The sequence below is a fragment of the Vanessa cardui genome, chromosome 22 (genome assembly GCF_905220365.1).
Source record: "Vanessa cardui chromosome 22, ilVanCard2.1, whole genome shotgun sequence".
NCBI lineage: Eukaryota > Metazoa > Arthropoda > Insecta > Lepidoptera > Nymphalidae > Vanessa > Vanessa cardui.
The window spans coordinates 9,685,457-9,713,212 of record NC_061144.1 but is presented as its reverse complement, the minus strand read 5'-3'; the positions used below and the strand labels follow the sequence as shown (position 1 = coordinate 9,713,212).

The 27,756-nt window shown below is 33.3% G+C and overlaps 1 protein-coding gene across 1 annotated transcript in view; it reads left to right on the top strand.

Annotated features, from left to right (window-relative positions):
* LOC124539228 overlaps positions 1-27,756 on the top strand; it is a 226,231-nt gene that overhangs the window by 22,381 nt on the left and 176,094 nt on the right. The window contains exons 2-4 of the mRNA XM_047116525.1: positions 5,563-5,748; positions 8,208-8,345; positions 26,634-26,798. Of these exons, the coding sequence (XP_046972481.1) occupies positions 5,746-5,748; positions 8,208-8,345; positions 26,634-26,798 (306 nt within the window). The 5' untranslated portion in view covers positions 5,563-5,745. The remainder of the gene's footprint in view (positions 1-5,562; positions 5,749-8,207; positions 8,346-26,633; positions 26,799-27,756) is intronic.

The window sequence follows — 27,756 nt, the reverse complement described above, 5'->3', positions numbered from 1 at the left end:
AATCAAAATTTAATTTTACCCCTGTAAACACCAATATCATAATTTGTGCATTTAAATCATTAGACATTAAGAAAACTGCTGATCTATGGGGTATTTCTGTAAAGGTGATAAACTCAATTATTGATGTGATTGCACCTTATCTTGCAATAATATTCAATGATTGTGTTCAGCGTGGTATATTTCCTGACCTGATGAAACATAGTAAAGTCATTCCAATATTTAAATCTGGTAGCACTTCAGATCCTAATAACTATAGGCCTATCTCAATATTACCTACCCTCAGCAAAATATTTGAAAAAATTATTTTAAATCAATTATTAGCATATTTCAATAGACACAATCTGCTTCACAGAAAACAATTTGGATTTATGAGGGGTCGCTCGACTACCGACGCAGGTATCGAACTTATAAAAAATATCTATGAGGCCTGGGAGGGGTCGCAGGATGCCTTGGGGATTTTCTGCGACTTATCCAAAGCCTTTGATTGTGTTCAGCATGAAACTCTGGTCAGGAAACTATATCACTACGGAATTAGAGAATGTGCACTCGACCTTCTGACTTCCTATCTTAACAATAGAATTCAGAGGGTTGACGTTAAAGGGACAAGGTCTCCTGGGGTCTCAGTTGGTATGGGGGTCCCACAAGGATCAATTCTTGGACCTTTTCTATTCCTCATATACATAAATGACTTGCCCTTTCTTGTTGGGAACAAACATGATATAGTATTGTTTGCTGATGATACCTCTTTGGTTTTTAAAATTAATAGGAAACAGGTTCAGTATGACGATGTAAACAATGCTATGTCCGATATAGTACATTGGTTTAGCGTAAATAATCTTAGACTGAATAATAAAAAAACTAAAATTGTAAAATTTAGCACACCAAATGTGCAAAATGTAAAACCCGATGTACTTATCAATGGGGAATCGATGGAACTAGTTGAAACAACTGAATTTCTTGGCCTTACTCTTGATGCCAAGTTACAGTGGCTCCCCCACATAAACGGATTGGCGGGTAGACTGAGTTCTGCGGCATTTGCGGTCAAAAAAATTAGATTACTTACTGATGTTGATACGGCTCGACTAGTATATTTTAGTTACTTTCATAGTATAATGTCCTACGGTATTATGCTTTGGGGTAACGCAGCCGCTATCCAAACTATATTTGTGCTGCAGAAGAGGGCTATTCGCGCAATCTATAACCTAGGAGCCAAGGAATCATTAAGGCATAGATTTAAAGAAATTAAGATATTGACTGTTGCTTCTCAATACATATTTTGTAATGTTTTGTATGTACGGAAAAATATTAATGTTTTTATGAGAAAATGTGATTCTCATAACATTGGTACAAGGAACAAACACAATCTTGTTACTCCTGTTACTCGACTGCATAGAGTCAGTAACTCTTTTGTGGGGCAATGTATACGCTTCTACAACAGGATCCCAGAAAGCGTTCAAAATGCTTCTGTTGCCAAATTTAAAAAAATTGTTAAGGAACGCTTGTGTGCAAAAGGTTACTATACAATTAGCGAGTTTATGTTTGATAGCACACCTTGGGAATGAAACGATCGCCTCCTGGCTATTTCTAATCATATACTACTATGTAAGGTACATAAATGTACATAAATTTGACAAAAAAAAAATAACAGAAAAAAAAGACCCGCTGAGTTTCTTTCGCCGGTTCTTCTCAGGTCAGGGTGTTCCTTTTTCCGAACCGGTGGTAGTGTTTATTTGACAATCAATAAGTAAGTGTAATGCTTTTATATTGAATAAAGGAATTTGAGTTGAGTTTGAGTTTGAAATAAATAAATGTTAATAGCATAGTGTGGACGTGGACACTCACCGTAGGACTGGTCCACAAATTTAAGGTCGCTCAGCGAGCGATGGAAAGCGCGATGCTTGGGGTTTCTCTGGGCGATAGAATCCGAAATGAGGACATTCGCCAGAGAACTAAAGTCACCGACATCGCGCGGAGAATTAGCTCGCTGAAGTGGAAGTGGGCTGGTCATGTCTCCAGACGCATTGATGGCCGATGGAGCCGACACGTGTTAGAGTGGAGACCGCGCTTAGGCAAACGTAGTGTAGGGCGCCCTGTGACAAGATGGACCGACGATTTGAAGAAGGTGGCGGGCACGGGATGGATGCGGACTGCCCAAGATCGGGATTGTTTACGTTCTATGGGGGAGGCTTTCGTCCAGCAGTGGACGGCAAAAGGCTGAATAAATAAAAATAATAGCATAATAAGACTCTTTGGATTTTAAAATTAGAGATTTGAATGGTCGTACGTAAATACATATATATTTTTTTTATATAATATAATATGAAGTCGGGTATGGATATTAACTAATGTATTATTATTTATTTAATTAAATTTGAAATATTTATGTAACTTCGTTTAATTGAGTAATTGTCGCAACTTTTCTTGACGTAGCGTCACATTCAATAATTTCGCGTAGGGGGCGCAACTTTGTCAAAGAATAGAACTTTACCCGATCCCTATATCCCACCAAAAACTTTATTCAAAAACACACTGAACATTCTTAAGCATTAGAGTTATAATACATTACATACATAGATAGATTTACAATAATTTAAAATACTTATGATGAAGAACATCGTTCCGAAATGCCACCCTTTCCGATGATTAAGTCTTTTATTCACAAGCAAATATCTAAACAAGCGTTTCTATATATTCTATATCAAAAATGCAGAACGTTAATACAAACTACAAAATAATAATATCAACTATTTTGAAGGTGTATACATCCATATTTATAAGATTCAAAAATAACGAATTATATAAAACATACATCTTCGATTTCCTAAGTGATTGAAAATATAACAAATTACTTTTACTCCTTAACAAAAGTCTAAGTGCCAATTTTTATACTCAAAATTTATATTCCATAAAGAATTCCTGAGCAAAATGGTATTTTCTTGGACCGATTAAGAATGCATTGCTTGCCACCTACTCAATAATATTTCAATCGCTATTCGAATGGGACAAATGGGAACAGCTCTGTCAAAGACAATATTATAATCTGTGCGCGCTTTGCATACAAACGACGTTTGAATTTGGAATATCCTCATTAGGTAGTTTTCATAGGACGCCGTTAAAGAAATGGCAACTCTGTCACGGTGACGCTTTTTAAATGCCTCTGCGTCACATTGTGATATCGAAGTGTCAAAGGCAGTGGCGCATAAATGTTATCAAAGCGGGTATAAATTGAATGAATGAATGAATGGAATATGCTTTATTGTACATCAAAAATACAAGTAAAGAAAACTTAGGATTAATCACAGAAAAATAAAAACAAAAAAAAATTTTGATTTCGAGTGTTGTACAATAGGCGGGCTTACAGCTAATTAGCCATCTCTTCCAGACAACCAAATTTGAGAGAGATTTTTTAAAATCATTGGAGTTGGCAGTGTAGTTATAAGCTTACATACAAATATTTACACACTAATACTTATACTTACTACACATATAAATATGTATATATTAGAGATACTATTGGACACTAATACATATTTAAGAAAACAAAAAAGAAAATTAAAGTCGTCTAAATAATAACTTAGGCAATAGTTATTAACAAATTTTGTAAAAGCTGAAATTGATTGAAAATACCGTATGCAACAAAAATAGGTACTACTAAATTTAAGCAGCCTTAGATCCTATGTTTTATATAATTGGAATATATGGCATTTAATAAAAAAAATAATGAAAAATAAGAGCCCGAATCAAAACTAAATAATTATACATATTACATTGCCATATACAATATTATTATAAAATATAAGAAGTTCTAGTATATCGATATCACCTTAGAATTTGCGTTTTTAGGTGACATTATTTATCGTTCCTATTTAAAAAAAAAAAATTTTCTGTATTTAATTCAGAAGTATCTTGCAATAGCAATATTGGTATCATATTATATACTCAACCGTTACTTGGGTAAGAAAAATAAAACAAAAATAAGGTTTAATTTAAAACATCGATTCTTAAAATGTTAAACGGCAACAACTTACAAGAAAGTATTTACGTTTTGTAGCGTAGAATACCTTGCTTAACTTTAAAATTAGTTAAAAATACTTTGTTTTTATTGACTCCTATTCTAAAAAAAACTTCGAGATTTAAATTAGCTTAAATAACCTTTTTTTTTTTGTTCTGAGTAGTATTTTTTTCTAAGTAGTAACTTATATTGCAAAAGTTAGTCAGACGAAATGGGCCACTTGATGGTAAGTGATGAATGCTTTACCGTCCTTGGGAACTAAGGTGTGATGTATGGTTTGTTTGTTGACCGTTTCTAATATTTACTGACTGTAATTATTGAAATTCAATAATATTTTTAGGCCAGGCCTAAATCTGCTTGGATGGTACTGGATGGTACCAACCTAAATAATAAAATAATTACTTAATTTATTCAGTTCGATAGAATTTACGAAGAAATAACTAAGTTATTAATGTGATTTTCATATATCTGAATAATTATTGGTATTTCTGTTGGTACATTGGTTGTTGGTATTGTTTTTTTAAATGTTGCAAAAGAGTAACTAATGAGTTTCTTGCCGGTTCTTCTCGGTAGAATCTACATTCCGAAACGGTGGTAGCTTCACTTAATATAACTCTTAAATGACCTTTCATTAGTGCTTGTAAAAGCCTACTTAAATAAAGTATATTTTGGTTTTGATTTTGTAAGCTTTAATTTTCGATCTAATAGACCACAATCAAAATTTGATAATTTCTGGAAACTTCGATTGTGATGCTGCCTAGAAAAAAAACATGCAAGGATATAAATATACATACTCTTTAGTCACGGGCACAAGTCTCTGAAGCAGTTTAAAAAAAAATGACTTGACAGATTGAGGTCATACTCACACAATATATCTGTTAGGGCGAGACAGACGTTTATACGAAGAATAATTAATCACTGTGTAGCAGTGCAAGAAGTCCGACAGTATAGGAGGCGCTTTATTCGATATTTTAACCAATTCTGTATTTCAGAACTAAAATGACTTATCTCACGTCATTCTCGTCGTCTTTTACGTCACTTTAGTTCTTCCGATGGAAGGAGGAGTTACGATAAATAAATCGAAAGCGGATGATAACAAAAGTTATTGCATGTTTGTAAAATTAATATTCTTGAAATGTAAATCACATAATTGTGGGCACTCAAATAAAAACTAAAAATATTTTTCATGATATTATCGTCACATATTATTGTAATTTCTACTCGAGTGACATGATTCGATAATTAATCCATGAAATCTGCCCTTAATATAGCTTCAGCTAACTAGATAAAAAAATCTTCCCGTTGATAGGGCTTAGTGCAGTTTCTGTAGACATTAACACCTACTTCTAATCATAACTACCGCTAAACACTTAGTATCATAACATCTAAGTTTTCAAATTTATTGGAAAATAGTCAACGTAATCATAAACATTCCCTGCAGCTCTTATTTGTAGAGGCCATGGAATCGCTCACCATTAATTCATGCATTTACCAGTTCGAAAAGCTATTTTATATAAAAAATCTATACTAATTATATTTAATTGTTTCAGATACATCCAAAATGCACAAAAGTGAATTGAAGTGAATCGTATAAAATGTGCTAGCGCGACCATGTGCGGTGTCCCTGTGTCTGTGCGTTCTATGGTCGGTCGGGTGACCCGGTGAAGATGGACACGGTCAGATGATCGAGGAGTCAGCCGCGCAAACCACGCAAGCGGCTTATAGGGCGCATCATGGTAAATATCTATATATATTGACGACTTCCATGGTCGAGTGGTATGTACACCGGTTTTCATGGGTACGCCACTCTGAGGTCCCGGGTTCGATTCCCGGCCGAGTCGATCTAGATTACCATTAGTTTTCTATGTTGTCTTGGATCTGGATGTTTGTACTGTCGTTACTTCTGATTTCCATAACACAAGTGCTTCAGCTACTTACATTGGGATCAGAGTAATGTATGTGATGTTGTCTCATATTTATATTTATATATACAATCATAATACTAGTATATATATATACTACTATTATGAATGTTCAAGTAACTTTGTCTGATCCACTATTGTAACATCACGGGCAAACTACTGACCCATATTTAATAAAAATTGGTAGGAGTTATTATGTCGAACACATGATGATCAATCCCAAAAGTGAGCGAATCTTCTGGCGAAGACTAGTAAGAAATGAATATACATATTCAACACACGTTCAGTATAATTTAATTACAGTCACCCATGTAACAAATATTTTCAATAAAAGAAAGAATAAGGCTTTTTGATTTGAGATTAAATAACATTTTCTTATTATTACTTGTCATTACTGTAAAACGAACTACTTCATCAAATCAGCAGAACACTATAAAGAGATACCTATTAAAGTCTGTGTTCCAGTTTCTTCTTCAAATCAGCAGAACACTATAAAGAGATACCTATTGAAGTCTGTGTTGTCCTTATCCCAGTTTTTTTGGGTCACCTTTTTGTGCTCTTTTCTTTTTCATTATTATCTACATCTAACAATATGAACCCTTGATTAATTCATTCTTGTACAGTCGGGGTAAGAAAACGTTCGTCACCTTAAAATCCGTTATCGTGTGCTCAGTATGAGCGATTTACCGATCGAGAATATATAACACGGATATTCATACTTTGACAATTCAGTAGAAGACATCATATCTAATTTAAATTTGCAATGGTTAATTACGCCATTTAATATATTTAATTTTGATATAAAACTAGGCGTAGTCCAAAGATGTTACACTATTTTGAACCAAGTTATCATATATTTAAGTTTAATTTTATATGTAGTTGTCAGTTTAGTGCTTTAGCTTCAAAAGGTACGAAGCGTTTACGACTTGATAAAGGAATGAATTTGAAAACTGATGACGGTTTTCTTACTCTGACTGTACATATCCTAATAAACATGTACCGAACATATTTCACCGATATTTTTGGTCATAATTTTATCTTATAACATACCGTAAATCATTTACCTTAGCGGTGGTTGAAATATTCCTAACATTTTCGATCCCTTGGTAAGAATTATTACGAGCACGAAACACCACAGGAAATTAGCAATTATGATGCACCTAATTGATTATACGTCACTCAGAAGCCGCTGAAAGAGCATGGCAGTTAATTAAAGAGCAACTCCGTTCGCAGGACGTTGACTCTGCCTGCAATAGAAAGAAGTGACAACTGTCCTGACATATTCTATTCACACAATAAAACAACGTGTAATTGATCACTGTGGTCTAGTAGTGTGTACATCGGTTTTCATGGCTCACGCCGAGTTCGAGGTTCGATTCCCGGCCACGTTAATGTAGTAAAAAGTTCATTAGTTTTCTACATTGTCGTAGTTCTGGGTGTTTGTGGTGCCGTCGTTACTTCTGATTTTGCATAACACGAGTGCTTTAGCTACTTACATTGGGATCAGTGTAAAGAGTAAAGTGCTTTAGCTACTTACATTGGGATCAGAGTAATGCATGGGATGTTGTCCAATATTTTTTTTATTTGTTTTTATATATTTGATTTATTTACAAAATATGACTAGTATTCTTTAATCTAATTGGTAATATTTAAAATATATTTGCTGTATTTATAGTATATAAGGAATTTGCCAAATTACTTTGAAAACTTAAATGAAATATCAAACGATATTTCTTAATTGTTTAGGCCTTTGTCCATTAGTAGAATATTACTTCAAGGATATCTTGAAATGTTTATAGCTATCTTCTAATAAATATGATAGAATGAGTAATGTTTTTTAATTATATTAAACCTCTTTTTTATAAGTTCGTTCAAAGTGAAATCGATATATCTAAAAAAAGTAAAAGTAAAGTAACAGCCTGTAAATTTCCCACTGCTGGGCTAAGGCCTCCTCTCCCAGTAAGGAGAAGGTTTGGAACATATTCCACCACGCTGTTCCAATTCGGGTTGGTGGAATGCACATGTGGCAGAATTTCAACGAAATTAGACACATGCAGGTTTCCTCACGATATTTTCCTTCACCGCCGAGCAAGAGATGAATTTTAAACACAAATTAAGCACATATATATATAGTGATGCTTGCCTGCGTTTGAACCCGAAATCATCGGTTAAGATGCACGCGTTCTAACCACTGGACCATCTTAGCTCTAATCTTATGTCTCATCTAAAAAAATTTTTAAATGAAAATGTACTAAGGCAACATAAAATTACAGCAGGTGTTCGGTGAATGGGCGCAAGTTGAGGTGGTGGAACTAGTGAACGATGGGTCGGGTCTCGCATTCGGCATCGTCGGCGGTCGATCCTCCGGCGTCGTCGTCAAGAGCGTGCTGCCTGGAGGTGTGGCTGACAGGGTATGTTTATTTATGTTTACTTTTACTTCACAACATCTGTCTCTTTCTTTCTTAATCAAATCTATATTTCTATCTCTTTTATTATAACGTTTGATATTTTATTCTATAGATGTCATTTTTATGGATCTTCAAGTTTATACTCAGATCAGCGGTTTTAATATGGGCAAGCATGAAATGTTTATTTATTTATTAAAGACCGTCAGTAGTCATTACACTTATACATATTATACATATATATTAATTATACTTACAATAAAGCGTGCGACTCTTTAAGACGGCTACAACATGCATTTTTAGGAACAATTATACACAAGCATACTTTTTACTAAAATAATTTTATAATAATAAAATACTAGAGATTAACTACATTTCATTTAAAAAATCATTAAATGTTAGTTAACATGATACGAAAATGAATTCTGGCAAAAGAAATGCTATAACCCTATAATATTTAAGAGTTGGTTGTTGCTTCTGCAATTTATAAAACGGACGAAGCGGTGTCAGCCACGGTGCCCTTGCCCCAACAATCAAAAGAAAAAAGCGATACGAGCCCCTTGATTGATCCAGTATATTATTGTGTAAAAGGTAATTTGTAAAAAACATTTGTTAAAGTATTCTCGTATTGTTTTTTGATAGATATACTGTAGGGTTTTATTGGCTGACACCGACTCCAAATATAACAATAATTATAACTACATGATATAATCGTTAATCGACTTTTAAGTAGTCTAATATTTTTCATTTCATTTAACTTAGGAAGACTCTAAAAAATATGTTGAATACGCAATTATTTTTATTACTTTTTCGTGCATATTCATTTGTTTTAAAATAGTGTTTTGTTTGAAGTCGGTTTTTCTTTTTGTTAAAATTTTATTTATTTTTTGATTTTAAGTGAAGCTGATGTTGACTAACTATTTTTTTTTAATATGGATAGATTAAGCGTTCCGTTTTTATGAGTCAGAAACTACTTCGAGGACAATTTCAAAGGAAACTTGCGAATAAAGCAAAAATAGACTTTCGAAAATGCGGATTTAATACGTCACGCGGCGTAAACTACAAGGATCCCTCGAAAGAGCTGTAATCGAACTCAGCAAAAAAACTTTGAAAAAGACCTACTATATTTCGTACATCATATGACATCACATCACATACACAAAATTTGATTAAAGATAGTAAGAAATTCTGCCCCATATCGCACCCTAACTGCGAGCCGTATAGGAGTTCCATCACTACATAGTATAAAACAAAGTCGCTTTCTCTATTCCTATATCTTTAAATCTACGCAACGGATTTTGATGCGGTTTTTTTTAAAAGATAGTGTGATTCAAGGGGAAGGTTTTTGTATATAATACATGAACAATATAGTAAAGAAACACTGATAATTTTAGAAGTTTGCGATGTGATGTCGTAAATAAACAAATTCTGTAGTATATTTAGTATCAGTATTGCACCCGTGCGAAGTCGGGGTGGGTAGCTAGTTGATTATAATATTCGACTATGATAATTACATAAACATAACCACATTACGGAAGGTGACTCAAATATCCAAATAACCTATAAATAAAAGATTCGACCGAGTATCGCTAACGTGCTCCTCAGAATTGTTCCGTTCCCTTCCGTTCCGTTACTTTGTCATGGATCCTGTGCTCAGAACCTTACCAAACTTTCACCAAATTACCCTTGAAGTATATATTTTATAATAAAAAAAGAATTATCTAAATTGGTTAATGTGATTTTCAGTTATTCACCTATTTGTCGCGCATATACATAATGCAAATTTAAGACTTATGTCGTTTTTACATGGATACCATCATCGGAAAAAAAATAAAAAAAATGGGACCCCACGGGAAGCACTACCTTTCAAACAAAAAAAAAATTATCAAAATCGGTCCACCCAGTAAAAAGTTATGAGGTAACAAATATAAAAAAAAAAAAAAAAAAAAAAAATACAGACGAATTGATAACCTCCTCCTTTTGGAAGTCGGTTGAAAACGGACGAAGCGCATTAATGAATTCTTGATGCTCCGTCTGTAGTGTATTCCAATGGCAGGACTGACAATAAACAAACCTTACTTTTATATATTTATCGTTATTTGCTTAAAATTCTGCTATATTCACTTTTAAGGCGAACGTGTCGAGTAGTGTGTACACCGGTTATAATGGGTACACCATTCCGAGGTCCTGGGTTCGATTCCCGGCTGAGTTGATGTAGCAATTGTTCATAAGTTTTCTATGTTATCTTGGGTTTGTTTGTGGTTCTGTCGTTACATCTGATTTTCCGTAACACTTTGCTTTAGCTACTTACATTGGGATCGGAGTAATGTAGATTATTGATTAATAAATCTTTATTTATAATGAGACACTATTCCTCATTATTATCTAAAATTAAAATGGATTTAATTTTTATATACATGGTGGTACTTACTTGGTGGTAGGGTTTTGTGCTAGCCCGTCTGGGTAGGTACCACCCACTCGTAAGTTATTCTTCCACCAAATAACAGTACTCAGTATTGTTGTGTTCCGGTTTGAAGGGTGAGTGAGCCAGTGTAACTACAGGCACAAGGGACATAACATCGTAGGTTGGTGGCACATTGACGATATGAGGAATAGTTAATATTTCTTACAGCGTCATTGTCTATGGGTGATAGTGACCACTTACTATCAGGTGGCCCATATGCTCGCCCGTCAACCTATACCATAAAAAAACATAGTTCCAATACCAACTTTATTAGGAGTCTATAATTAAAACTAAATAAATTCTTATTACGATCTCGACTAAATATTATCGTTTTTATCATTATCATTTCTAGGTCAATTTTTTTCTTGTTCTCACTCTTCCTGCGATTGAAATTGACTATACGTGTGTTAATCAATCAAGAACAAAAAGCGTTGAACGAATGGATCAATGTTTCATTATTCGAATGATATTGATCAGGTAAATGAAAAACAATTTCATTTCGTTCAACTGAGAACGATACTTTCTTGTAATGTATCACTAATATTATTATGGTGAAAGTTTGTGTTAGGCTATCGCGAATATAACGGATTGTGTTTAAGTTATGTATAGCATTTAGAAATTGATCAACCATATGTTTATTGACATACTTTTCAATTGGGATGGTAGAAAAGAGTAACTACTGAAATTCTTGTCGGTTCTTCAAAGTAGAATTTTCTGAACGAAGCTTTAAATTTCATTCAGCAAATTACCTGATGAACAAAGTCTATTTTGATTTTCATTAATGAAAAACAAATGAAATTATACGACTATATTTTCCTCTTCTTTTCAAAATGATTTATTGACAGCACTAAAGTTCATTAATAGCTGCCAAAGAAAAAGAAAAAAGAATTAGTTGATAAGCGTAGGAGAAAAATGTACAGACAGAGTGATCGTCTTTATCTGTATTGCTTTCTTATCTGTGATTATATAATGATTTTTTCGTTGGTCGTTGTGCTTCGATCTTTTTATATTATACGTTTATACGCTTATACGCTTATTTTTTTATCATCACATCACATCTCATCACATCATACACAGAAACACACAACACACACATACTCATTCATGCTTTCAACCGTGGCGCTTTTCTTACTTTCCCCCTCCTATAAACGTATATTTTGTTTTTGTTTTACTATTTATTTTTTTAAATTGTTTTAACTGCATCAAATGACTCTGCTATGTATGTACTTAATGTTACTTTTAATTTTCCATTAGGGGTTGGGCTAATTACCCTTAACACAGGTTATGTTAATAACCCATAAAGGATAATAAGTTTCACTGTTTTTAAAGTGCCAAACCACATGTAAATGGAGTACTTAGCTAATAGTCATATTTAACAATAGTGATATTTATATAAGGTAATTTTTGTAATATTTCTTTTTCACCAATAAATTATTATATATATTATATATATTTTAATGCTTAGCAAAACTTATGAGTATTAGGTATTATTATTATATATATATTTTGGCATTTATATAATGTTTATTATATTCAAAGTAAATGTTCAAAAACCTACTTGGGGGTTTGGGTAGGTAGAATTTTCGTCATTTAATAACTATATGAAGTGAAGCTACCACCGGTTGGGAATGTAGATTCTACCGAGAAGAATTGGCAAGAAACTCAGTCAGTTACATTTTTAACATTTAAAAATACAGTCATGTTAGTTAATTATAATTTTATATGTATGTAATGTATCTTGTCTGGAAATCAACAGGTATTATTTCCACGCTCATTTTACCGTCTGTATAATCTAGTATTAAATAATATGCCTTCTTTACTAATGTATTTTTTACAAAAGATTTAAATTTATGAATTTATGGTTGAATTAGCAAGTGTAACTATAGGCACAAGGGACAGGAAACATAACATCTTAGTTCCCAAGGTTGGTGGCGCTTTGGTGATGTAAGGAATGGTTTATATTTCTAACTATGGACAGTGGTGACTATTTATAATCATCATTTATATCAGGTGGCCTACTCGCTCGTCTGTCAACCTATAAAATAAAAAAACAATGTTGTACTTTTAGGTAAGGTTAGATTATTATTAGGTTACGTATATGTATGTATACAAATACAATAATCTTGAAATCCATTATTACACGTTTCCCCAATACTTACTAAAACCAGCGTTACCCACTTCTTCCCTTCAGGGGATCGAGAACAGGTTAATCCTGGTTTAACCTCAGAATATAATGAATTATTGAACTATAAATCAATAGGAATCCCATCCATTTAAAACAGCGATTTTATGAGAGAATAGCGACCCGCCCCGGGTTTACACGTGTGGACATAGGATTTTTTTATATATATTACTTTTGTTGTTGTTTTTTATATATTGTTTTAGCTAAGTGCCACATTTTCTATTTATATATTTTTAATTTAAGTAACCTATTTAATCTCAAGGGAGAGAGATGTTTTTTCAATTTCTATAACGTATTTAATTCGTAATATCTATTGAAAGGAATAGACGATTTGAACAATTCAAAAAGTATTCTATATAAATTGAAACAATCTTGAACACGATATGATTTATCTGGACAATGATTTAAACAGAAGTATGAATAACAACAATAATAGTCTAATTATGGTCGGTATTTCTATTAACTTTTAAAATGTAAAAAGTATAAGATTTTAAATTTACGTGGTTATTTTTATTACTAAAGGTATTAATTTCTCGTGAACAAGACATTCGTAGATAATGTCGAAATATCGAGCTCCACCGAACAAAATTAAAAAACATAGTGAATATCCCGAAATTAATACCTTTAGTAATGTAAAGATGTTAGAAATATGGTATCCCTAAGTTTTTTGAAGAAATTGATATGCTTTTTAATATTGTAGAACATCCTTTTTTTTCTATCATCAATACTTTCCGCAGTGCATGCGACGAAAGACGTCTTAGGTCACTTTTAGACACCTTAAGTTACTTCACTTAAGTTTTAGTAAGGATCCCTTATCTTTTCTAACAATAAATAATAGCCCAAGTATAATAGGGGTAAGAAAAGGTTCGTCATCTTAAGGTCTATTTTCGTGAGCTCAGTACGAACGATAATCTGCTTTACCGATCGATTGCGTCGCAATGATTTGATGTTTAGATTCAAAAGGTACTAAGAGTTTAATACTCGATAAGGGAATGAATTTGAAAATTGATGAAGGTTTTCTTACTCTGACTGTACTCAGGGTAAATGTAGCTTTCCAAGGGTGACAGAATTTTTGAAATCGGAACATTAGTGTTTGAGTTTATTCATGACATATACACACCCAACAAAATTTCCTCTTTACAACACTAGTATAGATTAGACCACTTTTTTTATACGTAAACTATTATGACCCGAGAAGCGAGTTCGTATGCATTTTCGCTTGCATTAAGCTGAATGGTATTGTCTGTTCCGAGCCAGCAGACACAATGCTTGAATCATTCAGATTCTAGTCGAAGTGCTCAAATGCGGTCAAGTATCGCAGTTTTTCAATTGCTAGCGTGTAGAATAGCGGTTGTAGAATTTTATAGATATTTTCAGAGAAATAACAACGAAATGGACTGGAAAAGATTCTGTATTTAGTTTGAAGGCAAGTGATAAATAGTAGACAGGTATGATTGACTCTTTGAGAGTAAACTAAGAGGCATGTTCACCTGATATACAATCAGCTGATATAAAAGACGACCTCCGTGGTCGAGTAGTGTGTACACCAGTCTCAATGGGTACGCCACTCCGTGGTCTCGGGTTCGATACCTGGTTAAGTCGATGTAGAAAAAATTCACTAGTTTTCTGTGGTTTTGGTCTGGATATTTGTTTACTTCTGATTTTCCATAACACAATAACTATATCAATTTTTATATTCGCTTGTCTGTATTGGCGTTCCGAGTTAGCTGATATATTTATACTCTATTCTCAAATAGTATTACTTAGTATTGTTGTATTCCAGTTGGTTAGGCAAGTAAGCCTAGATCGGTGGCGCGTTGTCGATGTAATATAGCTAATCGTCATTACATAGTATAAAACAAAGTCGCGTACCGCTGTCTGTGTCCCTATGTATGCTTAGATCTTTAAAATTACGCAACTGACTTTAATGCGGTTTTTTTAACAGATAGATTGATTCAAGAGGAAGGCTTATATGTTTAATAATTGTGCAATATAGTAGAGAAACACAGACAATTTTAGTTTCTAAAGTAATGTCGTAAAACGTATCGGTTTGTATTACTAAAGTTAATAATTTCGGGGTATTTACTATGTTTTTTATTTTTGTTCGGTGGAGCTCGATATTATGACATTATCTACGAACGTCTTGTTCACGAGAACAAGACATTCGCTTAATAACTTTAGTAACAAAAATAACGGTTTGTATTGTCTAATGATTGAAAAATTGCGAACGTTGTAAGACAGAGTGTAGTATATTTAGTATCAGCATTGCACCTGCGAAGCCGGGGCGATTCGCTAGTATTTTCTAATGTACTTCTATATCGGTCCTTTCGCCAGTCTGCCTACATTTATAAAATTAAAAATGCAATATCCAGTAATGGTTGCACATTTTGTATTATTCGAGTTTTCATAAATGTTGGCAAACGCTACCGTTGAGAACGTCTAAAACGTGGGTACTATATTTAATTAAAGCTCTCACCGCAAATGAAAAGGCTTTGTAGGAACTTTGTGAGATAAAAGGAAACCGAAAAATCGGTGCAAAATTCACTCGAATTAAAGAGCTTAGTAGGTATATACAATGGAACTGTAATAGACTCGTTTCTGTGTTTACGATGTTATAAATACTTATAGAATAGTATAGTATAGTAACCGCCCGTAAATTTTCCTACTGCTGGGCTAAGGCCTCCTCTCCCATTAAGAAGATGGTTTAGAATTCCACCGCGCTGTTCCAATGCGAGCTGCTGGAAATTCGGTAATACTTAACGGGGGTTTGGTTAACTACAGACTAAGATTCACGTATTCGAACCATAGGTTTATCACGACTATCAATTAGTACTATCAAAAATCAAATTCAAAATATAATTTATACGAGTAGACTTTTACAAGCACTATTTAATTGACATTTAATAAGTATATTAAGTGAAGCTACCACCGCTTCAGAAGAACCGACAAGAAACTCAGTAGTTACTCTTTTTCAACATTTAAAAAATAATATTATATTATAATACATATATACCGAGATGTATTATCAGATGGTGCTGTGATAGTCCGGTGGAAAGAACAAGTGGATTTTAATCGTTGAATAGTTGGTTCAAAACCGGACTAGAACCCTTTGCATGTTTGATTTGTATGTATAAGTATTTCTCACCAATGAGTCGGAGGAGTAAGAAACGTTGGATTGGATTGTATTCTGCAATTTACATCAACCAATTCCAAGATACAACAACCAAGTATAAATTTTGACAATAGAAGCAACTTCAAAAATACGCAGAGAAAAATATATAACTTAACCCTTATAAAAAAATACATACCGTATTTTTCAACTTTTTTCCAATTAAAATGATACCAAACCTTTGAGTTATTCGGTACCTAATATAAGAATTACAGCCGAAATGAGATGTCATTTTTTTTAAGTCGGTTACAAATCTTCATTCATTCAGCAGTGAAGCGTGCAACGATTTCTATTGTTACTTTTGGGTTAATAGTAAAAAACTTTATATAATTCCGGATTCTTATATGTCAGTATGTAACTTTGCCGCTTCGTAATTCAAATCGTTTATAAAAAATAAAAAAGACGTATTACTCGATACAAGATTTTGTAAATGATAAAAAGCGTAGAATTATTCTGTTGACTTCCACGCGGGATATATTAATTTAAATAATTGTATTAACTAACATGACTTTGTATTTTTAAATGTTGAAAAAAAGTAGCTACTGAATTCTTGCCGGTTCTTCTCGGTAGAATCTACTTTCCGAACCGGTGGTAGCATTACTTAATTGTTAATTGATGATTCAAAAGTGCTTGTAAAAGACCACTTGAATAAAGTTTATTTTGATTTTGATTTCAGGTTAACTCTGCGTTAATAAAATCATAGTAATTATATTTTTATGAACTTGTTCAATCATTTTAACATAATTACTCATAAATATTCGAATTTTATAATAATGAAAAAGTAGGGTTAAATAAGCACGCTGGCGTCACATGCTTTGATATAGTTGTATTAATTGCCCGAATTTTGGCAACGATGACTATTCTTAAAGAAAATTGTGACATCATCAGCCCGCTTTCGTCCACTGCTGGACATAGACCTCTCCAAGTGCACGCCACTGTGGTCTTTCTCCGGCTACTCGCATCCAGCTCCTGCCTGCCGCCTTGCGTAAATCGTCACTCCAAGTCACGTCACTGAGGACGTCCTACACTACGTTTGCCGAGACGCGGTCTCCACTCTAGAACGCGTTTTCCCCAACGTTTGTCGGTTCTGCGACAAATATGACCAGCCCACTGCCACTTCAGCTTACTAATTAGTAAAGAAAACTGTGACGAAGATTATTAATTATAGTCCATTATTATTGTGGTCACAAACGCGTGCAAGGGAGTAATTTGCTCTTTCTCTTTCTTATACATAGAAAGAGATAGTATAGTAATCTGACATGATATGGGGTACTAAGATGTTTAAAGACAAGTTAAAAGAGCACTTTTTAGAAAGAAACGCCTGGAGTTAGGCTCGGGTTCCATCATAGGACACTAATTACTGTAAATAACAGAATTGTAAATATTTTCATTTGAAAAGAGCAACTATGTGAGTCTCTTAACGTTTCATCTCGCCAGAAGCTGCTTTCTGTAACGGTGGTAGTATTTAATTATTGACGATTCAAAAACGCTTTATTGTGAAGTTTACTTGAATAAAATTGATTTGGTTAGATTTACAAACATCAACATCTGCTGTCCGCTTGTATTGTCTTGTCCGCTGTCCGTTGTTATTTTGAATTAATTGGTAGACTAGGGGTTCAAAATTGTGGTGTTAGAATTTGTAGCCATAAAGAAGTATCTTTTGAATCTAAACATTAAATCATTCTGACGCAATATGTCATGCTGAAATTGATCATACGAAAATGTATCTTAAGGTGACGAACCTTTTCTTACCCCGATTGTACAAACAACAACATTTGACCTATCACCAAGTGATTATTAGGTTTTATTCCACTATTAATAGAATATATGTATATTAGATAGCTAATATATGACACCATTCTAGAATATAAAAATATATAAAACGTGAGGTTTTGTATAATAATAAATATTCATAAAGCCTTAAAAGCCCCAGTCGTTAACGTTTTACACTTGGCAAATAAAAAAATAAACAAAAATTCCAATCCATCATACGTGAATGCTATGAATCTATTTTAAATTCAGTTCTTTGAAATAGTATGCGTTGTATTTTTACATTAATAGCGGTAATGAAAAGTTTATTTAGATTACTAGTTTTGTAATTCTGGAACTTCATTTAAACAAAGTCAATTTTTGTATACATAATACTATTTATAGTGTAATACATATATATTGTATACATCCTGTATAATCCAACTCTGCTTACAAATAGTCAGCTGATCGCAATCGAATCGAAGCATTGCCGGTACTGTTTTCCTATTTTACTAACACAGCGATCCAAATGCGGTTAAATATCGGAATATAATCGGAATCGTATCGTAACCGATATAAGTCAGTAGAATAGCATACGTACATATGTATATTTTGTTTCCATTATAGTAGATAGTGTAGGATTTTGTAGATGCCGCCAAGCCTGGAAATCTAAGCGAACATTTTGACGCTACGCATTTAAATAACTTTTATTGCTGTGTCCCGATGTAAATAGGTGATATTCCCATTCCTCAAGAGACACAGGCAAACTCAGCATTCATATCAATACTAATATAATATACTAAAAACTGCGAAAAAAAATCTATTTGAATGTTGTTCTTTCGCGTCTAAAATACTGAACTTTATTTAAAAAAATGGCACGAAACAAGCTTGAACCCCAAGGAAGAACGCAGGATTTTTTTAGGCTAACTTCAGACGATCAATCGCTAAAACGTTAGCGTATGCGTGGTCGAAAACTACTTGTTTCAAATACCTACATTAGCAGTGCATTGATAGAGTATAGTCCTTAAACTATTTTTGTCCTGATACAGTGTCAACTTGATAAATAACATGCAAACTTGTTGTGTGCTACATTATTTTTACACAGAAATGATCACGTATGGAAATAACGTTAAACTCCCTTCAGGCATCATTTCTTTTTCTTTCTCACTTCCTCTCTCTCTTTTTCTCCCTGTCTTATTTATTATATACAGTTTTGTCATACACTGTTTTATCTTCTTTTTTGTTGCTTAAATTCATATGAGATTTTTAGTTGCAATTTTGATTCTTGTCTCTAGATTACTTCTCGAAATATGTCAATTTATTACATTGTGTTAAATCACTTATAATTTTAGAAGTTTTTAATGTGATGTCGTAATTAAACAAATTCTGTAGTACGTTTAGTATAAGCTTTGCACCCGAGCAAATATGGCGCAGGTTGCTAGTAATTATTAACAATAATAATTGACTAATGCCATCTCGATTTCATTATATTTATAAAAACTTATACCAATTTAATAGTAAAGTTATGCTTTCGAAAACATCAAGTCACTGAAGCAGTGGTCAGTAAATCCTTCTGAGCTCTGTAACGACCGCAGTCCTATTCCGTGCCATTTCCGTTTCCTCTCTAGTGAGCACACCGTGTTTCATGGAGTTAGTTTATCAGTGGAAATTGGATTTTGTGGAAATTGTAATGACTTCACTTCCTAGCACTTTTAATTTGAAATATTTGTAGTAAAGTCCCAATGATAAGACCTATTTCTAGGCATAATGCTCTCATAATCTCATGAATCCTCACTATCAACAGCCCGTATATATCCCACTGCTGCCCTAAGGCCTCCTCTCCCTTTGAGGTGAAGTTTAGGGGCATATCCCACCACGCTGCTCTAATGCGTTTGGTGGATTTTCATGTGGCAGAATTTCGTTAAAATTGAACCCATGCAGGTTTTTTTACGATGTTTTCCTTCACCGTCCAGCACGAGATTAATTATAAACACTAATATAGTACACGAAAATTCAGAGTTTTCGATCATCTCGGCTTTATCGTATGGATTCAGTAACAAGACTCAGTTTATATATGTTCTTTATTCTTAATAATTGTAATAGGTAGACCTTATATCTAAAGGTTCCTCTAATGGTCAAAACTGCCATAGACATTGGTGCTTTGAGAAATATTATCCATTCCGTAGAACATCTGACGAGTAAATTTTACCTAAATGGGCTTTCACAAAACCTATGTATATAGCAATAAACTATATTGTTTATTGCTTTACTTTCATTATAAATTATTTAAATATCCATCAATTTCGATGTTTCATCTGTACCATGTCTCGTGATGGCAACATTTTTTTTGAATTTCGAACATGAATGTTCTTCCGATTCCTCTGAGACATAATTTGCATTTATACGGGATCTTGCTATTCGATCTCAATACCCAGCGAACGAGTATATATTGGATTCAATGACGTTTTCCTTCGAACGAGCTGGAATAAATGTCTCGTTCTCTAGCAATTGTATAATGTATGAAACATACGTGCATCTCTTTTTATCAATAATACTTTCGAACTGTTCGAATATTTGTTGTTTCTGTTGTAGAAATATTTAATATTTAATTATATAAGATGATATTATTCTTCTAACATTATAAGAAATGATTTTGACACCATGAAATATTTCCTTTTTCTTGCAGAACCTTCCTCGTTTTGTTTAGTTATAACCAAATAACAGTTTAATGACTAGGGAGCTGACAAACAAAATTTTGAATATATTTGCTCACGTGGTGGACTTTCTTAATAGTGATAATAGCATGAAAAATTAAATGACGGCAAATGCATCCGCGATGCGTTGTCGACTGATAACATTTTGATTTTGTGACCAATTGGTTATTGAAATATTTGCTCATCGCAACCGCTTGCAAGCACCACTATATATATGTGCCTTAATTGTGTGTTATAATTCATCTCGTGCTCGGCGTGAAGGAAAAACATCGTGAGGAAACCAGCATGTGTCTAATTTCATTGAAATTCTGCCACATGTGTATTCCACCCACCCGCATTGGAACAGCGTGGTGAAATATGTTCCAAACCCTCCAAAAATTTACAGGCTGTTACTTTATAAAGTAAAGTTTACTTTACTTTAAATATAAATACTTGTACATGTGATGATATTATTTAAATCCAAACTCTTCTAAGAATATAATCCTATCCCGAACTGCAATATCTCCAGAGGTACAATCCCGTCTAGGATACCTATACCGTATACATATATACGCGCCACCCATTACGGTGGCGAGAAACCAATATCCCAATCCAATTCATCCAAGAAGCGAGCTAGGCAGATGGCCAGATCATTTTGTCACGTATTTTTTCACTATGGTAACCTTACTGACATCAAAAGTTCAAGCGTAAATAATAAATATAAGATAGATTTACTTTTTTGTATGTTATATTCTTTATTTCAAAAAGGGAGTCGCCCTAAATAGAACACCTGATAGCAAATGGTTAATAATGCCTACAGACATTTGCAATATGAGAAATATCTTGCTTGTTCTTCGTGTACAAGTAAAGAAAGACACATTATATATTTTAGGTCTTATTATTTATTTATATGACTAGCTGTGCCCGTGACCTTATACGCGCTTGAATTTAACAAAGAAAAAAATATTGTAGGCTAAGTTACTCCTTATTATATCTGCCAGTAAAAGTTCCGTCATAAACGGTCCAGCTGTTCCAGAGATTAACCGGAACAAACAGACAGACAAAAATTGTAAAAAAATGTTACTTTGGTATATGTACAGTGTGTACATATATTCATTGAGTAAAAAAGAGCTATTTTAATATTACAAACAGAAACTGCAATCTTATTATATGTATATAATTATAAGTTTGTTTATCTTCATTAAATATTTTAAAGGACAAATTTGTAAAGTTATATCCGAAGACGTGATCAAACGAAACTGTTTGTAAGAACCAGTGGAAAGTTTTTAATGTGGAAATTTATGCGAAGGTAATTTTAGAGTTTGCTTAAAACAAAATAAGGAATACATTAACATGATTAAATTATATAATATCCGTTACATAAAAAGTAGTTTTGTTTTCCGAAAATTCGGATAAAAATTTCATAAAAATCTTTTATGGTGATAAAACTTGAATCTGAAATTATTTTTACCTATGATAATAAGCTCATTTATTTAATCTTGATGCAATTCTGATGCATTTTCAATAAAATTCAGATAATCCTCGTAAAAGGCTTTCATATACAGGCCAGATATTTCCGTATTATTCCGGATTTACAAGCACAGCGACCCACTGGAGTGGAGGCTCTCATGTGTACGGAAAATCCAATTAAATCAAATCTCTTAAAATGCTTCCATTTTTGAATAATAAAAATTTAACGATTAACAAAAGCAACGTAAATTTGACGCAACTGTCTTTCCCCGCGTAGTTTAAAATTTAATAAAACCACTTTGTTATTCAATACAAAATTTCAACAGTCAGTGTTTATCTAGCAACTACATTCAAGATACGATGGCCGTTTTGACACATTAAAAAAGTGATGTAAAATGTAAATTTATTATCGATATAATATATTCAAATCTTTGTTTTTGTTGCAAGTAGTATCTGATTAAAAAGGTTTATGTTCTGAATACTAATATTATTTCTATTATCATTTTCTACAATAAACATATTTAATTAAAAAATAAAATAAATAATTTATAAAATAGATAAAATATTATCTGTCAATACAAATATAACACCGACTACGAGGTCGAGTGTGAGAGTGTGACGTACACGTTTACGCAAAAAAAAAGTTATCTTCACGGTACCCTAATATTTGTAGTTTAAAAATCACATTCGATAAATTTTCGATAAACTAAGTGCACGTCACTATTGACAATAAGGAACAACAATTTGCTCCTTTGATGTAATTATTTATTAAATACGAAACTTCATGAGCGGGCAAACGTCAAAACGGCCATCATAGCGTGCCGCTACTATAGTGATAAGAACGCGTGCGTCTTAAACCTATGATTGCAGGTCAAAACCCAGGCAAGCACTATTGAAATTTCATGTGCTTAATTTGTGTTTATAATTCATCTCGCTCTCTCAAAGAAAAAGACATGCGTTGGTGCAGCGTAATGGAATATGTTCCAAGCATTCTCCTAAAAAGTGTGTAGGAAATTTACAGGCTGTTACTGTGTATATACAAGTAGGTAGAAATGTAGTTTTTTTCTAATTAATTCAGAACAGCCGCTTTTGCGGTATACATAACATAACAAGAGAATTCTAGCCTCATCTCGTGGAACTAATTAATATTAGTCGTAAACACATCTGAGCTTAATCCGAACGCACGTTAATAGTTCTTATATTATTTAATAATTATTAATAGCATTTCGTGTAATAATATTATTAATAAAAATGTAACCAAATCGATTCAACGATTTAAGTCGTAAGAGGTAACAGAGTAGAGTAGGGACTAATATGTTCCTACTCATTTTATTCATACTAATATTATATGTGCGAAAGTAACTCTGTTTGTCTGTCTCAATTTCACGTCAAAACTACTGGACCGATTTTAATGAAATTTGGTACACAAATAGTCTAGAGCCTGAGAAAGTACATAGGTTACTTTGTAATTGGAAAAACTGTAGTAAATAAACAGTCTTAGGTCACTGTAATATTTTAAGTTAATTTCTAAATATATTCATATTTCTACGAGCAAAACCGGATAACAACTAGTAAATTATATATGATACATTTTTCGTATAGGGTTTACGTATATTGATTTAATCATTTTTTTATTACAGCAAAATAAAAACCGTCACCTTATTTGAGAAGTAATGACTTGCTTAGTTTCTTTCCTTTGTTTTGTACAAGCATTTTTTATCATAATATCGCTTTCAAAGGTGCAAAACAACGAGAATATATTAGCTAACCCAATTCCTTTAACAGAGGCATAACAAGGGAAATGTTTATCCTAATACGAGTTTGTTAACATAAAAACGTTTTGTTATCTTATGTAAGCGCTCGACTGGACGTGAAGGCGACGATGAATTTTCATATTAAATTAAATTTTGTCTGATAACTTTATAAGTTTAGTAGGTTTATGAGCCGAGATGTCCCAGTGGTTAGAACGCGTGCATTTTAACCAATGATTGCGGGCTCTGGCAAGCACCGCTGAATATTCAAGTGCTTAATTTGTTATTAAAGTTATTGATTTCGGGATATTTACCATGAAAACATATCATGTTTTGTTCGGTGGAGCTCGATATTTCGACATTATCTACGAATGTCTTGTTGCTTAATTTGTGTTCACATGTGTATTCCACGAACCCGCAACAGCGTGGTGGAATATGTTCCAAACATCTTCCTCAAAAGGAGAGGAGGCCTTAGCCCAGCAGTGGGAAATTTACCGGTTGTTGTTGTTGTATATACTTGAATATACTGTAGAATTAATGCTGTAATTTTGTCAATTAGCCCAGCAGTGGGAAATTTACAGGTTGTTGTTGTTGAATAAAAATAAACTTTGAATATACTCTAGAATGAATGCAGTAATTTTGTCAAGGGTTCAAAATACATTAGCTGCTCTGGATACTGGATTTTATCAGAACAAAAAGGGTTAAAACTCTTGGTGAAGTCCGCTCAATATTTGTATTTTTGTTCTGTATCTTTATGAACTAATACAAATAAGTAGCGCGTGTAAATTAATTTTGTGAAATTGCACGGATATTATCAGCACCTGAGTTCCAAACGCGAATCGGTTCTAGTTATTTATTAACCGGTACAAGTTCTACTATCTTGGTCTGTCAGTCCGGTAATTGATTCCTGAAACAGTTTTCAAACCTCACTTCAATGCTCTATAAATGTATCATTCTATTGAATCTTGACAAAAATGCAATTTTACAAAAGTAAAAAATATCTGGTGTTTTTTGTTTTGGCTTAAATTTTTAATACTAGTAGTTGTCCGTGACTTCGCTCGTATTATAGGTTGTTGGTTGTCATGTGTTAAGCAAAAAAGTAAGTCTATGTCCTTTCTTGGAGTCCAAGTTTGCTATATACCAAATATCATCAAATTCGGTTCAGCGGTTTGGTGGTGAAAGAGCGACAGACAGAAATTTATAATATTCATATAGATCGATTTATAAAATTACTCGATTTATAATAAATATAATTATCCCACTAAAACATTTTCCTGTAAATATGTTGTCAAGACGAGACTGTCAAAAATTATCAGATATCATTTAGACTCTTCTAAATCTATACGCTCTGATTTTCAAGACCTTAACAACTTTGTCAAAATATGTGGCTTGGCCATTTCGATACATTCACATGGGCGCATGGTGAAAATTTATCTACTGATCATTGTTTCCTGTTATGCAATAGTTCTTGTTGTAAGAAACGACAATGACTTCAAAAAAAGATAGGTGATCGTGCCCTTGTGCTTCCAGATATTCCCGTTTAATTAGTACGAAAACTTGACATTCAAGAAAATGTCATGTCATGCAAAATAAATAGAGATACGTCTTTATGATTTTTTTTTGAGCTGAGATGGCTCAGATGATCATGATGATCAGACCGATGATTTCGAGTCAAAACCAGGCAAGCACCACTATATATATATATATATATATATATATATATATATATATATATATATATATATATATTAATGTATTATTATATGTGTTTATAATTCATCTCGTACTGCTACATCGTGAGGAAACCTGCATGTGTCTAATTCATCGAAATTCTGCCACATGTGCATTCCGCCACCCGCATTGGAACAGCGTGGTGGAATATGTTCCAAACACTCTCCATAATGGAAGAGGAGGCCTTATCTCAGCAGTGGGAAATGTACGGCCTGTTACCTTACCTTACCTACCTTTATGATTTTATAATGGTCGTTGGTGCTATAATTATAATGCTGTTCTCTTTTATCAATAGCAATCCAAGACATGTTAAGTAAATAAAGTCGTTGGTCCAGTGACTGATCTATTTATGGTCGTATTCTATGAGAATAAGGGAATAGGAAGAACACCTGCGTTCGCTTACACACTTGTGAACTATAATAGATCTAACACCGTCGTTCAAATTGACCGCCGTGTCGGAAATTAGGCCAGGTTATTTTAATAATTTAGAGCCGAGGGTGTTTGCAATATCCGAACCTTAATTGAAGATTGTGCATTCAAACCCGTGTGTACCAATTTCTTAGTTATAAATCGTTTTGTGTTTAGAGGCATGGAAAAATATCAAATGCGTATTCACATTGGTGTAGTAATGGATGAGGTTAACTTTTAAATGGAGTTCTCTTTAGTCCTTTAAACTGCATTCTGATATTTTAATGGAATTTCTGCTCATAAAAAAATTAGAAGAAATGGCCCAGGGGCTAGTTCATCTTAACCAACGATTGCCGATTCCAACCCAGGCAAGCACCACTGAGCTATAATTATCTCGTGCTCGACGGCGAAAGAAAGATGGTGAGGATATCTGCATGTGTCTAATTTCCTCGAAATTTGCCACATGTGTATTCCATCAACCCGTATTAAAACAACGTGGAATATATTTCAAACCTTTTCCTCAAAAGAAAAGGAGGCCTTAAGCCAGCCGTGGGAAATTTACAAGCTGTTAATGCAATTGAATTTTCAGTTATTAGTTCCTAATAGTTGTTTTTGACTAAAACATGATTTTTTTTACTAATAATAGTATGTTACTACATTGAAAGGTTTTTTTACAGGATGGCCGTTTACGCAGCGGCGATATGCTGCTCCGTATTGGCGCTGTGTGCGTCGTGGGGATGTGCGCTCGACAAGCTGCAGCCGTGCTCCGGCAGTGCGGGGCCTGTGTGCGGTTGCTGGTTGCGCGCCCCGCACACAGTAACACATTGCAACCGACATTACAGGTACGTTGTTCTTTATTCCTGTGATCGTATCGTATATAAGTTTAATTTTAAAATATATATATGCGCTAGAATAGACCACTTGGCATTGAGTTATTATTGTAACCCTTCACATGAAGACACAAATACTGGAAAAAATTAACAAGAAGAATAGAAGATATACTGTGTTGTTAATATTTCTCTATAAAATATTTCGGTATGTAATTTGTAACTTGTAATTCATATCCAACAAAACATGATTGAACATTTAACGTACAAAAAGGTCCTAAAATAGGAAGGTTCGAAGATATCGGAGGCTGTAAAAACACCGCTTCCGCACATACATATCTTAATTAATAAGCTGAACTATGTGAAATATATAGATAAAACAAAAGACTGTCTATCAGTAGAATACTTAATGATAGACATAATGATGATACTGATTCGTCATTTTGTAATAATTTTATAATTACTAACTCTCTATTTTAGCAACGATTCAATATTTATAATTGATGGTACTGGTCATATCTAGTGCCAGCTACTCAGTTCTCAGTTCATGAGCTGATCACTGATTTGTAATAATTTTTTATTTTTTATTTTGTCTGGGAGGTATACAAATAAATAGACTATCTAAATAACGCCACTACACGTCCATCTACGAATTTTCTTTTAAAAAAAGCGTATTCTAATATCTAGTAGTCTACCCTATGCTTTGTCTTTACTTTATTCTATTTTACAAGCAAATAGGATAATATGATTGCGGCATCAGTGATGAAAGGCTTTTGTACGACTGTCAGTTTCAAGGCCCTGCTAAAATTACAGATAAAAAATTATTTTTTGAGTTATACACATGCAAATGATTTTCCTTCATGTCATGCAGGTGTACTGACAAATGAGCTTATTGATTGTAACTGATCAATATTGCTTGTAGGTATTTAAAGAAATCTTAATCCTGATATCACTGATGGGCCAACAACATCTT